The 15,678-nt window shown below is 49.3% G+C and overlaps 4 protein-coding genes across 4 annotated transcripts; 1 reads left to right on the forward strand and 3 right to left on the reverse strand.

Annotated features, from left to right (window-relative positions):
• Positions 1-763: 763 nt before the first annotated feature.
• On the reverse strand, positions 764-4,006 carry FOBCDRAFT_291573 (uncharacterized protein). Its single transcript, XM_031179423.3, has 5 exons — positions 3,501-4,006; positions 2,119-3,431; positions 1,980-2,070; positions 1,238-1,915; positions 764-1,179 (listed from the first exon to the last, which is right to left on the reverse strand). The coding sequence occupies exons 1-5, from the start codon at positions 3,715-3,717 to the stop codon at positions 887-889; spliced, it is 2,592 nt and encodes an 863-aa protein (XP_031045310.2). The 5' UTR covers positions 3,718-4,006; the 3' UTR covers positions 764-886.
• A 1,445-nt stretch (positions 4,007-5,451) lies between these two features.
• On the reverse strand, positions 5,452-8,562 carry FOBCDRAFT_220552 (calcium-activated chloride channel-domain-containing protein). Its single transcript, XM_031179413.3, has 8 exons — positions 8,246-8,562; positions 8,161-8,198; positions 7,225-8,114; positions 7,069-7,177; positions 6,582-7,022; positions 5,982-6,528; positions 5,866-5,932; positions 5,452-5,809 (listed from the first exon to the last, which is right to left on the reverse strand). Exons 1-8 carry the CDS (start codon positions 8,305-8,307, stop codon positions 5,747-5,749), a joined length of 2,217 nt encoding a protein of 738 aa, XP_031045300.1. The 5' UTR covers positions 8,308-8,562; the 3' UTR covers positions 5,452-5,746.
• A 632-nt stretch (positions 8,563-9,194) lies between these two features.
• FOBCDRAFT_291577 (Metallo-dependent phosphatase-like protein) lies at positions 9,195-10,459 on the forward strand. The gene is made up of 3 exons (XM_031179412.3): positions 9,195-9,863; positions 9,921-10,002; positions 10,054-10,459. The coding sequence occupies exons 1-3, from the start codon at positions 9,343-9,345 to the stop codon at positions 10,420-10,422; spliced, it is 972 nt and encodes a 323-aa protein (XP_031045299.2). The 5' UTR covers positions 9,195-9,342; the 3' UTR covers positions 10,423-10,459.
• Positions 10,460-10,466: 7 nt separating this feature from the next.
• On the reverse strand, positions 10,467-15,613 carry FOBCDRAFT_318153 (Pex12 amino terminal region-domain-containing protein). Its single transcript, XM_031179411.3, has 6 exons — positions 14,316-15,613; positions 13,422-13,485; positions 13,155-13,369; positions 12,656-13,098; positions 11,996-12,600; positions 10,467-11,942 (listed from the first exon to the last, which is right to left on the reverse strand). Exons 1-6 carry the CDS (start codon positions 15,502-15,504, stop codon positions 10,727-10,729), a joined length of 3,732 nt encoding a protein of 1,243 aa, XP_031045298.2. The 5' UTR covers positions 15,505-15,613; the 3' UTR covers positions 10,467-10,726.
• Between the last annotated feature and the right edge of the window lie 65 nt (positions 15,614-15,678).

Consider the following 15,678-nt stretch of genomic DNA (forward strand, 5'->3'; position numbering starts at 1 on the left):
CAGATGGATTGCAGGAGCACCTGTGCACTAAACTCTACGGAGCCTCAACTACCTTGCCTCAGGCTTTTCACATTCATCATACAACTTACACATAACCTTACCAAAAAAAAAAAAAGAAAAAAAAAAAAAGAAAGAGAAAAAAAACGAAAACAAAGAAAATGCGCCATTTACGTTATCAGAGTAAACAAGCCCGATCAGGCGGTTCCCGCTTCGATTTGGTCTTCGCTACACCCTTGTCTACTCGTCCCAAGCGCCTCATAAACTTTGATCTCAGCGGTAGCTGAACGACAGGGCGGGTATCGTGGCGCTTAAGTCGACCTCGTTCAACTCATCCTAAGACAAGGTCACTAATGATACCCTCGTTCATTAGCTTTTAATCTTCAACCCATCTTCTAGACTTAACAACATGGGCCTGTCGTATTATTGAATTCGGCGGTTCCGGCAGTCTATCAGTCTAGGCTCGTCATATATGGAAAACTATTCCTGGAAGAAGTCATGGCTCACCAAAAACAAGATCTTAACAGTCTTGGCGACGATGAACTGAGCGCCATACCGCAAGAACCCTTGCTTTGGCGGCGCCTCCTACCTGTTGTTGAACCTGCAAATCAGAATTGGGTCCAACAATTTTCAAGCAATTATTGAATGGCAAACATGCCCTTCGTAGAGCCATCACGATGCGGACATGGTCATGTCAACATTCGAATTGAGCTACCAGTCATAATCTGACTTTCTCCAAAAGGAAAGAGAATATGATAAAAATAGTCTACATGATGAAGCAAAATAAATGAAAAGGACTAGTTATCCTGGGGTATAGTGCACATACGCCACCCAACGCCCTTCGTCGCCATACATATTACATTCCATCAAGGGACTCCTCGATTTTTTTTTAATCGCGTACGCTTGCACTGCTCATGATCGGGGTTGGAAGCGACGGTATCTCGTTGCTGCTGATCGAGCCGGCTACGCTTCCAGGTCTTCCTGCTCGGCTGGCTTTGCGAGACGAGAACCGAGACAAAACAGACAGGGACTTGTTTCTCTCGTTACTCACGATACTTGCTCTGTCAGAGCCTGAGTTGCCAAAACCGCGTAGCGTGGCTATGTCAATGAACGCCTGAGGGAAGATTCCTGTCTTGCCCTTGGAATTCGTCCCCGACCAGCACCAAAATTCTTGATAAGGCCCTATTTGCGAGTCAGATAAACAGTCTTTCCTTGACATGCGTCTTGACGGACAACTTACAGCTGACGTTGGTAATGACTTCATCTTTCTCAAACTTAAGCCAGTCACCCTTGACTTTGTCCTTTTGGTTAAACTTCCATCTTGCGGTGACTTGGACTGGGCTGGTTCCGTCGATCTTGATCTGACTGGATGGTGGCGGATCCAGCTTAATGATCTCCGTGGGAACTGAAGCCCATTGACCGTCGTACCAACCCATTGCCCATTCTCCAAGGTACTTTGCAGGCCAAGTAAGGCCGCAAACCCTTGCGTTAACAACCAATTCAAGCGCCGGCGTCCTATCGTACAACAGTCTTTGGCCGTACATACGGCGAGCAGCCTCCTTGCTGGTTGCAGTTGGCAAATACGATATCTCATCAGCTTTCTCAATTGCAGGGTGTGTTTCAACAGGTGATTTGAAATGAAGGTCATAGTCGTTTTTATATTCGGCAGGAACTTCAGTCTGGTCGATCACTGTGAAGCCTGGGACTGCTGGCAGAGGACGAGGATGGCGAGCCAAATGAGCAAAAAGGGCTTTCTGGCTGATGAACACAGTTGCGTCACTGGCGTGAAGAGTCTTGCCCTGGGTAATACAAAACACACAACCATACAGAACATCATCAGAGCGCCGAGTTGGCAAATGGGACTTTTGAAGGAATCGCAACCTATAGCCGATACCATTCTTGATGAAGTTTCCTCGTTCTGTGGGACAGTCAGCAAGGCATTGCACGACAATCATGATTTCGAGAGGCTCCTGTGGACTTACCAGCTTTGTTGACATCCAAGTCGATTTCATTAAAATCGAGCTCGAAGTGACACTTGACACATTTTGCAATTGTCGCTACCGTTGCGAACCCCTGTGTCTTTTAGCATCAAACGACAAAAAGGACAAAGAGATGACTTACTGCTTTCACGGTCTTCTTGACTCCCGCACCGCCATTCAATATTTCCTTTGCCCCATCGCAAAAACCTTTGTGAACATAGAAGGAACTCTGAGGGTTGAGTTTGCAGTCAATGGCAAACGGGTTTGGTGGGTGTTCGGGGATCGTAATTTCAGTTTCCACGGGAATCGGTAGGTTATCGACTTCTGGCATCATGACAGGCTGTACTGGTTCAAGCATGCCCTGGTAGTTGGTTACTGGCGGAGGCTTTACCGGCAGTGGACTTAATTCTGCAGTGCCGAGTGTCGGACTACCATCTGCCACTGAATATGAGGATTCGCGGTTGTCTGTGAGGGGGGTGGTCACTCCATCGTGTCGTCCCGAGTCAAAGACAGAGCCAGGATTGGTTTCGACAGATTCAGGGCGAGACTGAGGAAGCGAATGCGATCGAGGCGGAACCGTCCTTGGAGAAAGCTGCGAAACGTAACCTGTGCTGGCCCTTTCTGAAACCACATCTTCGGGGATGGATGTAGACAAGATGGAGTTGTGGCTCGAATAGCGACCTCGTGGTGTTGGGAAGACACTGTATGTTCGTTCATACGTCCCGGATTCCATGCCCACTGAACTAACTTGGGAGTCGTTGCTGTACTGAGACGAGCGATCTCCTCCCATCTTGAGTGGGCGCGGACGGAGTTCCCTACCTGAATCTGGGCTCAGAGGTGGTGAAATCGGCTCAATGGGTGATTCTACTGGGGCCACGGGCTGTCTCCTCTCGAAGGAAAAGTCTTCTGGGAAATGGTTGTCGCGTGGCTTCGGTGAGGTCTTGACATTGAAGTCCCATGGGTTACCTGATGGTGGTCTTGGAGGCGGCTCAACGGGTGTGAGTACAGCCTGGGGCGTATGGCTGGGTCTTGGTGATTCGGCATATAGACCCTCATCCGGTCCTGATCGAGACTGCATCATGCGCCGCAACTCGGCAGTAGCTGCTTCGACCGTTGCAGGATCATTGCTAGATCGGCTTTCAGCGAGTGAGGAGGCGCTTCGGGGAATATCTTTTTTCAAATCGGAAAACGGGTATATCGGCGGAAGAGGGGGTGCATCTGGCGAGATTGGTCTTGATTGTGACCCGGACATTCGAGTCATGATGGAGCGACTATCATGATCATAGGGAACCTCCAGCTTGAGGCGCATGAGAATGTCGTAAACCTTTGGCGCAGCCTTCCTCGAGAGGGCTTGTAGTTCGGCGAACTTTTCAGGCTCAAAATCGTCCAATTCAATGTAGTCGTCAAACTCCCAAAGCAGTTCGTTGAGCTCGGTTCGGAAGGCCGCGATTTCGTCTGGGTTGGCAAAGTCAATCAATGTCGATCGAAATAACAAGGCGGGCTGAAGATGAAATGACGACTTACCATTTTCCTTGAGAGCATCAAGAAAGTTAGAGCCATATTCGTCGAGGTGTTTTCGACATAAGGGTTCAATTTTCTTGAGTGCACGCTCGCCTTCTTTTGTCAGGCTCTGGGAGGCCTTGAGCATTGTCTTATCATCGCCAGCGTTTTGTGTTGCCTCACGGCCCTTTTCGACAATGTCGCGGAAGGGCGCGATGACAAGGTCGGCTACATCATCCATGATGAGATCAAGTAGTCGAAACTCTTGGGGAGGCTGGCTGGAACTTCAAGAAGGGATGTTGTGGTGAAAGTGTATGTGACAATGAGGTGGGCGTGTAAGTCAATATGAGGGCCGAAAATGGGGGGCCAAAGGAATGAGGAGGGGGATCATCACACGACAGGGTGGAATTGGGTAAGGTAACCGCAACGGTCATGAAGCGACTAAGGTTGGGAACTAAGGTTGAAAGAAGAGGAAGAAGAAGGGAACCAACATGGGGATGCTGCATCTATAGCATTACCATGGCCATGACCATGACCATGGCACGGCCTAGCATTCATGGCCTGGCTGGGCACTCACCAGGGCACACTAGCACCCACTCGAGCTGAGAGCTTGAATCGACAGCAGTGCAGTAGGCTGCAGTCAGTGATAGTCCTAGACCTAGACTAGGGCCCTTCTTTGTTGCGATATGGTGTCTGGGCTGTCTGGTGTCATGCGGCTTATGAGATGCGTGTACTACATGATAGGCCGACCGGAAGCCGGGCCCCGGTGAGAGCAGTGGGAAATGGTTCTATCCCCGACGATCTAGTGCGTGTGGTTAGGGGTCGCCCGAGCATTAGGGTCATGATTTCTGGGTTCTCGAAGCAATTATTGTCTTGAGTGAGTTGACCTGAAGAGACGGACGGGTTGGATGGAACTAGCGGGGGTTAGAGAAGACATGACATGGGCCTCCTTCCTTTCAGAACGATAGAAAGGCGGAGTTGCTCCACTTGCCGCTGCCCACGTTGACGGATCTACGCAACGGGATTGGGGGACTCTCTATGGCCTCATGCACCAGATTATCATACTCACTCACTATTAACTCTAACAGTGGAATTTTTAATCAAATTCTGCTCGGTCGATGCTCTCGGTAAAGTTAAGTCATGATAGCCAGGGGAAATATATGACTAGTCAGAACAAGACATCTTGACCGAGGGCTCTTTTGGGTCAGAACTGTCAGAGCTGATGAAACCGATGCAGTAGTCAGGTACTGAACAGATCAAGTTACCACAGCAGCGACAGGATAGTCAGTGTTTGCGAATGGGGGGTCAGAGACTCGTATAGCGGAATTAGTAACAAAATGATCAGATTACCGAGGTTTCTTTGTCCCTGCTTTGTCCCCATGTCTTGCAAGCAATTCATCATGTTTCGTAGCCTTGAGGCCCCATAACGAAACACAACACAATGTGGACCACGGCGATCATGGAATGGGGTCAAGAAACAATGCAGGCCCGGATATGGTCCTGACAGCGCTGATCATTCAAGGCTTTAATTCATTAGAATGGACATCGTCAAGGCAAACTGCATCTCATGATAGCCTAGTTAGCCTTGCTGTGGGTGATCTGAGACATGGGCTACTATGACGGGAGCACCCTAAAGTTTTTGAACAATATCTTCTAGAACACAATCATAGGATCGATAAGTCTTATGAACGGCCTGGGCTGAACCTTGATTTTGCCTAGGTAGGTATTTATATTATTGCTGCCATGATCAACCAGCAAACTGGCTTCGCATGATCAATGCACGACCATCCTCCAGATACGATGGATTCAAGTCGATCAAACAAGGCACACAAGCCTCCTCCCAATTGCCTTGCTCTGTAACTCATTTCATTGCTCTAGACTTTTTCAGCCGCGGCGTTGTCAAGGGAGCGATCTTCATACGGCACAGCCTCCGCCCTGTTAGAGTGACGCACGTGCGTTAGCGGCCCTCTTTGTCATGAATGCCTCGCCATGGCGTTCCTGTGGCACGTGTCTGCCTGTTTTGATCTTCAATTCTTCGACATGACTGGGGCAGAAGGAAAGGATAAGATGATGCAGTCGAGAAAGACTTTCAATTGAAAACCAAAGCACTCCTTTCACCAACAAAGCAATGTTACATATCTCTTCCAATCCATACCAATCGTGAGCTCATAGCCGTTCGTTTACCATGACCATCATTCCATCTCTGTCAACTTCTTTCCATCCTCCAGATTCTACCCCATTTTGCTCCAGGCCTTGATTTTCAACCCACTTCAGGCGGCCTTCATACTTGGCTCAGCAGACTTGGCCTTTCCATTCTTTTCCGCGGCAGCTTTCTATATAAATGGTTAGCTAATCCCCAGCCTTGAATCATGAATCATCGAAGACTTACCTGCTGCTCAATCATTCTGCGTCCGACATCAATGGTCTCATTCATGCCTCTCTGGCGTTGCCAGAACCTGTGACATCCATTAGTACACATGGAACTATCATTTGAAGTCCACTTACATCTCTTCAGGCGTTCCATGACCTCGGATGGAAGTCTGTCGGGCCTCCTCCTCCAAAGCTTCGCGAGTAATCTTCTCACTATGATCAATGCCTGGAACTGAAGACTCTTCCGATGCACCTTGGCCAATGTTCTCCTCGAGAAGTTTTCTCTTCATCAAGAAACGCTCCTTGCGCTCCTTCTGCACGCCTGGGCTGTCCAACTTGCTGAGAACAAAGCGGACCGCCAGTTGGACGACCAGATAGAAATGCTCAGCCAAAAGAATGCTAAGCAGCAGACCCCAGGCCTTGAGAGGCGATGGTTCACCATGGCTTCCGTTACCTCGGGCGCCGCTGCACAAGTACACAATAGCAGAGCTGGTGATACTGCCGAGCCAAGAAATAAAGCTCAGTGCGGTCAACCAGGGTCCAATTGAGTCGGTTCGCCATGGGATTGGTCGTCGGCTGCTGGTGGCAATCTTGAGGGCATCGGATCTCAACTCAACCCAGTTGTTGACGAGGAAACAGCAAGCTGCAAGTGGCCAAGCGACTGAGAACATGGAAACATAACCTATGCCCGAGGTCAGATATTGAGTTTCACAAACATTTCCAACGTCAGCTTACCGAACTGCATGACCATCTCACGGTAGTCTCCCGAGACATCGTACGTCTCGAGAGTGCTCTCCTTGCGTACGCGTTCAAGGAACTCGGCTTCCTCCTCGTGGTCGTCCTGAACCTTTGGCTGGGACTTGAGGGCCTTGGCTTTTTCGAGCGCCTCTCGCTTGAGGTAAGGTACCACAACCTCGGTAGCAAAGTTTACGATCTGAGCCGTGACTGTGAAATAAAACATTTGGTTGCTAATTCGAGCAGGGTTGATCTGAAATTCCCTTGTCGGAAGCGGCTTCTCGCTGAAGGTGACAACCTGGGCTGTCTTTCTCCAGAATTCGAGGAAAGGGACCAGGACATGGCCGAAGGGAATGTAGACGAATGCTGTGAAGAAAAGAGCCATGTAAGAGGTCATGAAGTTGAGGACGAATTGTTTTTGGATGAGAGCAGCATCATGGGCTACAGAGGTTAGCTTCGAATGTGTTCGAAGGGCCAATATCCTTACCATCAACAGTAGCATAGTTCTCCATTGAGTTCAATTTCTCAGCAGCGCTCATGAGCAGGCTGGAGATAGTAGGAGTACCCAGAACCAGAAGAATGGTTGGCAAGAAGCCCTAGTAACTAGTCAGTCATGTTAGTGAGAGTATTCGGGTCAACTTACCAGGTACTGCTTGCCAGGGCCATTGTAGACTTCATTGATGAAGACCTCAAGGGAGTTGCAGGTCACAATCAAAGCACCCAAAGCAATAACACAAGCCAGAGCAAAGGGGATTTGGAGCAATTGAGTCTTGATGCGCTTCATGGGCTCATACACCTTAACAACTTCGCCAGTGACAGGGTCCTCAGCTTCGCGATCCCACACAAACTCAGGTCTCGCCTGCTGGATACTGGACACACCCCGGACACCCCATTGCACGGCAAGGTCGACCTCTTGCTTCTTCCAGTACTCGAGGAAAACGACAGACCAGAGACCACAGAGCAGGGCATAGAGGAAAGAGAATTGGCCGAGCAGAAGCCATGCGACAAAGCCGAAACCAGAGGGGATGACGAGGAAGCGGAAGTAGGATCGCAAGAAGGCGAAGTAGAAGGCAACGCTTTCACCAAACTTGTCTCGAATGTCGTCGATGTCGCTCTGCTCCAGGATATACTTGCTGCTCCACTTCTTGATCCAATTCTTGTTGAATTTGTGACTATGCAGAGGAAATATGGACTCAACGTATTTCCACTTTGCATTGGACGGAGTAATTCCAGCACCACCTTCGTTACGTGGCTTCGTGATCATAAGGTAGATCAAGCGCAGGCGCTCTGCTTCAACAACGGGCTCATCTTGGAGGGCTTGTTTGACGTCGCTATGGGGGGCTGAGACTCGAACGCCGTGCAGCCAGTCGGCAAGGCGGGCGCGGTAGACTTGCTTCGCGAAGAGATCGGGGGAAGCGACTTTGACAAAGACGAGGAGGGAGTTGTTGTCGCCGTGACGAACTTCGGTGGCTAGACCAACAGTGGTGAGGGCCTGGATGAGCTGGACAAAGCCGGCTTCAGCTTCTGCGGGTTCTATGGTGTGTTAGTTGCGTGTGAGTTATTGAAGAGCACCATTTACCTGACGGAGGGACCTTGTAGTGAATGACAAAGTCGACGCTGGGTCGTGTTAGTTGTGCTCAATTAAATACTTGTCTCGTGCTGACCCAAAGTTGCTTGTCTGGCTCTCGTCGCCAGATTGGCTGTACAGGTCCTTTAGATTGGACATATTTAGCAGAGGTTGACCATATGCTATGACCTAGAGGTTGAAGGAAGAGAAGCAAAAGAGGAGGGAGGGGAGGGAGGGAGGAAGAGGTTATCGACACAGAAACGAGACAAGACAAGATGAGACAAAGAGCAAAACAGGGCAGGGTAGGGAAATGAATACTGATATGCAGTGTATTGAGGCATCCAATCCAATGAGGTTGGGTCGATGACGATGGGTGAAAAAAGTTGGAGAAACAAGCTTTAGTTAAGATCCTGGCCCAGCTGAGGGAAGCTTCAGCTTGCAGCTTCACTGCTGTAGTGGGGAGATTGGCACATTAGGCGACGTCACCACACATTTTGGTCAAGATATGGGTCTTGTCTGCATGGCATGGATATGATAAAATTACCTTTATATATAGTAGCTGCATATGATATGATGCTATTCACTGAAATCATATATACTGATTGAGTATACCGTTACTCTCCATCGATACTCTGCTCCACCTACCACAACTTGCTTATGAGATTGCCGTATGAAGGTAACTAAAGCTTGAAACATGCCAATGGCTTTCACATGTCGAAGAGTTGGATCACTATGACGACCTTCAGTTGTGGGTGTCCCTTGGAGCATCTCGATGAGAACAAATGATGTATGAAGAGGCTCAATCTCAATACCCTTCATTCATTCTGCTCAAGTTCATGATACCAACACTCGATACTTTTTCTTCTATATTGTAACCTCCTGTAACAATCTCCCATGGCCATGGCTAGAGGTAGGGATGGTTGCTGTCAAGTTAGCGTCACTGCGGGGCCGTTTATAGCTGGAGCTTTCGTCACCACCGCTCATAGCCCATAGCTCATAGCTCATGGTCACTCCACACCATCCGAACTATTCTTACCTTGAGCTATCACAGCTACAGCTCATCAATAGCTATAGCTCTCCACTCACTCAATCAATCACTCATTCGGTTACTGAGGCATCTCAATTCTTACCTCTCGTCCAATTGAACTCTCATTCTCAACTCTCCCAGCTCAAACTACCTCATACACGCCCATCATGGGCCTCCTCTCCTGCATAGGCCTTCGTCGCCGGAACCAATGGGAGCCCATGACCCTCCTCGACAATCTCATCTCATCACCTTTAACATATCTCGCTTTTCTCTTCTACCACGCTGTACTCCTCCTCCGCGGTCGACCTTTCCACCCGCCGCGTGACAAGCCCGCCATTCGCGTCGTCTGCATCTCCGACACACACGATCTCAAAGTCGACATTCCCAATGGTGACATTCTCATTCATGCAGGAGATCTTACAGATTCCGGCACCGTAGCAGACATCCAGAAACAGCTCGATTGGCTTCGTGAACAGCCTCATCCTGTCAAGGTTGTCGTTGCAGGTAACCATGACAGTTGGTTTGACACCAAAAGTCGACATGAAGAGGATGCGCGCTCAGGTGCTAAGCCCAACATGGAGGGTCTTCATTATCTTGAGAGCGGTTTGACTGTGCAAAAGATAAAGGGTCGAACCGTCAATATCTTTGGTGTTCCTGATATTCCAAGCATTGGTCCCAAGGAGTTTGCGTAAGTCTATGAAAGATCCAGCTATACCGTGATAACTAACAGAAATGATGCTTTTAGCTTCCAGTATACTCAAGATAAACACCCTTGGTTGAGCAAGGTACCTCCGCAAACCGATATTCTTATCACCCATTGCCCTCCGGTAAGCCTCTACTGTTCGAATGTGGCAGCTTTTCAACTTACACACTGTCAGAAACATCATCTTGATCTCGGTCTCGGGGACAGCAATCTCCTCCGTGAAGTTTGGCGCGTAAAGCCCCGTCTCCACGTCTTCGGCCACGTCCACTTTGGCTACGGTAGAGAATCAGCCTTCTTCGATACCTTCCAGGAGACTTACGAACGTATCATGTCACGACCTCGTCGCGGTCTGATCCGAGACTTCATCCCTAATGAGGCTTGGCTTGATTATCTGCGTCTTGTAGCCCAAGGCCTTCATAGCGTGGCATGGAAGTGGCTCATGTCTGGTCCTGGAAGTAATAATGGTAGTCTCATGGTAAATGCTGCGCAGATGAAAGGCAACTCGGGCAAGGTCAAGAGTAGGGCGGTTGTTGTTGAAATTTGAAAGACCAAGCAAGCAAGCAAGTTTAAATATATATAAGGTATGTTTTCACTTCTGAGTCAACTATAGACTCTGAGAACTTAGTGGAAATATCTGAAATATCATCTTATTGGTATTATCGTGCATTAAGCTCTAATATGTCGTGACAAACAAAAGAAATATGACTATCGTAGTTGAACAAACATGTACCCTTTCCAACCATAATCAAACATGTCTATGTTTTTGTATATCCTGTACATTTCCCAGTATTAGATCTTCGTGGAGAGAAGGATGAATGAAACAAATGTCAAATCAACACCAAAAGCACCTAAAGAGACAAGGCCAGAATTGCCATGGCCACAATCGCAAAGTAAACGAAGAAGTCATCGACTCTCGATGAAGCACTAGAGACCACGACCGGCGCACCCGATGCGCCCGGTGTTGGTGTAGCATGGGAAATCGGGGTGTTTGGCCTTCCAGGAGACGGTACAGGTAGAATACTCATCGTCTCAATGTCTGATACAGTAACGACAACCGTGCGCCGCATGGTTCTTGTCTCGGTAGCGACGGATCTCGTTTCCGTACCATATGTGACCAGCTGGGTTGTCAAGTATGTTATCACGATCGTCGTTACTTCAGGGCCAGCATTTGCATTGCTTCCCATTCCGGTTGGCACAATAGGAGGGATCTCTCGTGTCTGATCTGGGACGACTCCTGCAGCCGCATTGCCAGTCACCTGGGTTGCATTGGTACCAGTACCGGTACCAGTGACGGTGACGGTGACATGGACGGGCACAGTCAATGTGACTGTGTTTTCACCATTTGTACCACAGCCGTCGCATTCAACAACCTTCGTCGCCATTGGTGGCTGAATCAAGGTGGGAGTGTCGCAGTAGTCACACAGTGAGTAGCTCATGGTGACGATACTTTCTTGAGGTACAAGTGATCCAGGGTTCGATGGGAGCACTGTAAAGAAAGTGACCGTGCTTGTGACAACTGTCCGGCCAGTGTCAGGGATAGCCTGTGTTGCTTCAAGAACCTCGCCATCAGATAAAGTGCTGAAAACCACAGCGTCCGTATCAGTGCCAGCTACAACGTCGGTAACTGTAGCGGTATCGGCAACCACTCTGTTATTAGTAGCCGCGGGCAGGTCATCACTTGAACCAGCCTGGCCATTTGTAGTCCGTTGAGCTGAATCTCCTGTTTGGCTATCGGATTCGGTTGAGCCATTTGCTCCATCAGCAGGCGAGTTGCCTTGGCCACTTCCACCAGTTGGACTTGATGAGCCACCAGCGGCAGTTCCATCAACACCGGGGCCCATGCCAGGTGGGACGTCAGGCTGCCCAGCGTCGCTGGTGTCGGCATAAACTGTGAGTAGGATGTTGTTGGGAGCGTCTCGGCGGAGAGGAATGCTCCGTTTAGACCTTTGAGAGACCATGCCACCACAGAATTGATCGTCGTTTCCAGGACAAGGGCGATTGCATGAAGACTCATTGCGCAAAGCACGGGTATCGGCGTCAAGCTTGGAGGCGCAATAGCAGGTTCTATAGAAATAGTCAGTTGAATGTCGCTTTGGGTTTCGATTTGAGCCACTCACCCTTCAAAGAGACCGATATAAGTCAGGCCGTTGCAAGCTTCAATGCACTTCTCAATAGTCATATCGTCGCTCTCAGCTTTCTCATTGAAAGTCTGGAATCCAGTCTGCGATCCAAAACAGCCAAGATATGCATAATCATCAATCTTAGCTGGGTTGACTGAGCTTCCACCCGTAGCAACAGGCAGAGAGCTAACAGTTGCACTATTGGTTCCAGAGCCAGGAATTGTCACCTCGACAGAAGAGATGCCTGTCAAGGTAGTTGTAGTTGTGGGCTCTGCTGTTGCGGATGCGTCTTCCTTAGGCCGGGGACGAGTGACGATGGCGGTGCTGTTCGGGAATCTAGTGTTTCCTGAGATTGGAGTGTTGGGGCCAGGAGTGCTAGCTGAAGGGATGGAGATCTCAGTAGGTGCCTCACTGGTTGATGATGGGACAACAGGCGGGACGTCTCCTCCCAGGCGAGTGTAGACATCGATGTAGCTGACATCAAAATAGGCGTCTTGGAAATCCAGAGGGTTACTTGCAACATATTCACGACAAGTTGGGGCGAGAGCTCGACAAGTTTCAGAACTTCCCCAGGTTCCCTCACCATAATCGCCGCAAAAGTTCTAGACAAGTTAGTTGGTTCAAGATTCTCCGGTTATTGTCGTAGGGGCCACTTACAATATTCAGAACAATCCTCATATCATTGAAATATTCGTCGACATTGCACTTTGAACCACCAAACAAACTCTGAGGAAGTCCCCATTTCCTAGGATCAGGTCGTTTGGCTTCGATATCAGCCGGAATTGCGCCTCGTGGGAAGTGCCAGATCGAGATGTACTCTGAGTCCCACTCCATAGCATATACACCACCGCCGACAGCATTGAAGCCATCACCGTAAGAGGAAGTGTCACTGGCGGGTGGGGTGAAGCCACATCCAACATTATCTGTACCAACAGCACAGTCCAGGCTCTGGGGGTTTCCAGAGAAGAGATTCGAGTCTGCGGGGTCTAGCATGCAGCCATCGGCCGTGTGTGCAGACATGATATTAGTGTAAGCCAAGTTGGCGCCCTCAAGGATATCAACTTCGCCATTGTTGGGCCAGTTGGCACCATATGCCCAGACTATATCCACCATGTTAGTTCATCTTCTACTCGAGAGATAGATTAGAAGATCATACAGGCTGGCCAAGTACCACATTGTGAAATAGGCATGTGTTGGAAATCTGCGATGAATAATCCATACTGGTAGGACTCCTTGCTTTCAAGTCGAATACTGGGTCTTCCTTCGTTCAGATCAAATTTTCTAGCGGAGTCGGGTCTAAGTCGAACAGTATTACTGAAAGGATCCACGGAGTATAAGCCATATTGCTCGGCACCCTCTAGGTCTTGATATCTGCCATGGTATTAGTAACGAAAAAAGCTCGAGACGGATGAGTCTTTTTCACTGTACGAATCCATTCGAAAGATCACGGCCATTGAACCAGTCGAAACCAGAGATGAGAGAGTCTCCTAAGAAGGAGGTGGTTAATGAGTATGCCATCGTAGTTCACGACGGATATGGGGACAAAAGACAAAAGTAGAAGAGTTGTCTGAAGAGGATGAGTCGTTGCATCTCAAAAAGCCGCGGGCAGCAGTTCGTCTTTTAATTCTTTACGGTCCATTGCCTTACACGGCGAGCACCACCCGCATATGGAATTCGGTAGTGGTTGGCAAACGTCTGAAAGCATACGCATTCGAGGTAGTCAAGAAGTTGTGACGCTATTCTAAGACACCACGAGATTCTACGCTGAGCCAATAGCATCATGAGGGGCACGCTGGAGAGAATGCAATGCTTTCCATCAACTGTGCATTGTCTGCAGGCTGGGATCGCATTTCGCCTTAGAGAGCATGACGTTGATCTCTTTGTGCGCCATCTTATACATTCCATTTCATTGACTCTCTGGCCAGAGTGTGGCTGGCCTCTGAATCGCCTCAAGGCGGCGGAGATTAAAGTGAGACATTGAGCGGTTGGCGTCGATGATAGCGTGTCGACGCAGGTAAATCAGACGTTGAGTGAAACATGGAGACGCGCATGCATTCCAAAGTCGAGAGATGCAATTATGATAGTGAACCGCATTGAGATGTAGTGAAGCTGCTTCAATTAAAAGGGTGAGACATCCAAGTCTCCTGGGTATCGAAAATTGCACGCCAACACTTAGAAAATCTCCAACTCGACGCATGCAGTAACTTATACTGTAAATGTCGACTTCTCTATACCATTATCCGCCTTAAGCCTTCAGTTCCACCCAGAACCCTTCTGCCTGTCACTGCGCATCTCCCTTGACCACTCTCCCACTTACCCTCGCGCGAATCCATAAAATCCTCTTGTTTCTGATGCTGGCCCTCGATCCATTTGTGGATACATGTATAGCAATAAACGACGCCGGTTTGACAGGCTGTTGGAGTGACGATCTCATCGACGCAAATAGGGCACAATGCCGAATCGCTTGGAAATGGAATTGTGTAGACAGGGAGCAACGAGGGAGTGGCGATGGGCGCATCTTCTGCTGAAGGGATTGAGTCTCCCTCGTTTGACTCCTCTTTCTTCGCTTCTGGCTTCTTCTTGCTGGAGCCTCCCTTACCATCTGCCGAAATCACAGGCGGGGGCAAATCAACACTTTCAGTCGCTTTTCGTGAAAGTTGCTTCGCAAAATCCGACTGATACCACCATTCCAAAAACTTGAGGGCAAAGATACTTGTCGGTAGCAAAATCGACAAGCTTGACAATATCCGTGGGCCCATTTCACGGGGGTTTAACAACGACCGCCACCCAGGTCTGTGTCCTGTCTCGGGTGTCTGTGTCAAAGCCTCAATGGCCTTGTAATCTGCCCCGGACATTCTTCGAATACGTGTTCCTATCAGCCACAAGAGAGGGCTGTGATACTTGCTCCCGTCGAAGAGGTACGCCACATTGAAAGCAAGCATGGCAAAGTAATAGCCGGCATTGACGCTCGGGTATATGTTCCTGAGGAACCATCGGTAATAGTATAGGAATCGGTCGCGAAGAGTCGGGTTTTCTGGCATTCGCGTGTATGCCGCACCGAGAAGAGCTCTTGGCGCATTCACCTCGTAGCTCTCGTCAAGCTTCCGTTTCAGGTAAGGGATGCCGACAATGACGAGCAGATTCTTCCAGACGTCCCGAGTCGTGAGTTTCAATGTCTCGCGCACAATATCGGGTGATGACATGCTCGCGCGTGGCACTTCGGCATGGAGGCCCTTTTCGCGCTTGAGGCCATAGAAGTTCTCTGTAAAGGAGCCGCCTCGGGTGCGCAGGTAATGCCGCTCAACGAGCAGCATAACACCAGCGTATATCTCATCGAACGAGTTTAGTATTCTTAGGAGATATCGTGGGTGTCGATGCGTCGCGATGGTAAGTAGGTAGCGGAGGGTCGGCGGGAGGAGGGCGTTGAGCTGTTGCTCAGAAAGTACTTCGAAGAGAGACGGCTTCTGTTCGTCGAAGGTGCCCCGAAGGGCTGTGACGAACTCCATTGCCTCTAGGATATGCCTGGAGGATACGGAGGATGGGTAGAATAATGTCAATGGACGGTGATGGATTCAAGGTTGAGTATGAATGGAGATCAGCTGCGACAGGAGATCTCTAGTGGAGTGGAATTTGTTAGTGACCCCGGATTACATTACTGTGCAGCTGCGATAACGGGCGAA

This window comes from Fusarium oxysporum, chromosome IV (assembly GCF_013085055.1).
Source record: "Fusarium oxysporum Fo47 chromosome IV, complete sequence".
NCBI lineage: Eukaryota > Fungi > Ascomycota > Sordariomycetes > Hypocreales > Nectriaceae > Fusarium > Fusarium oxysporum.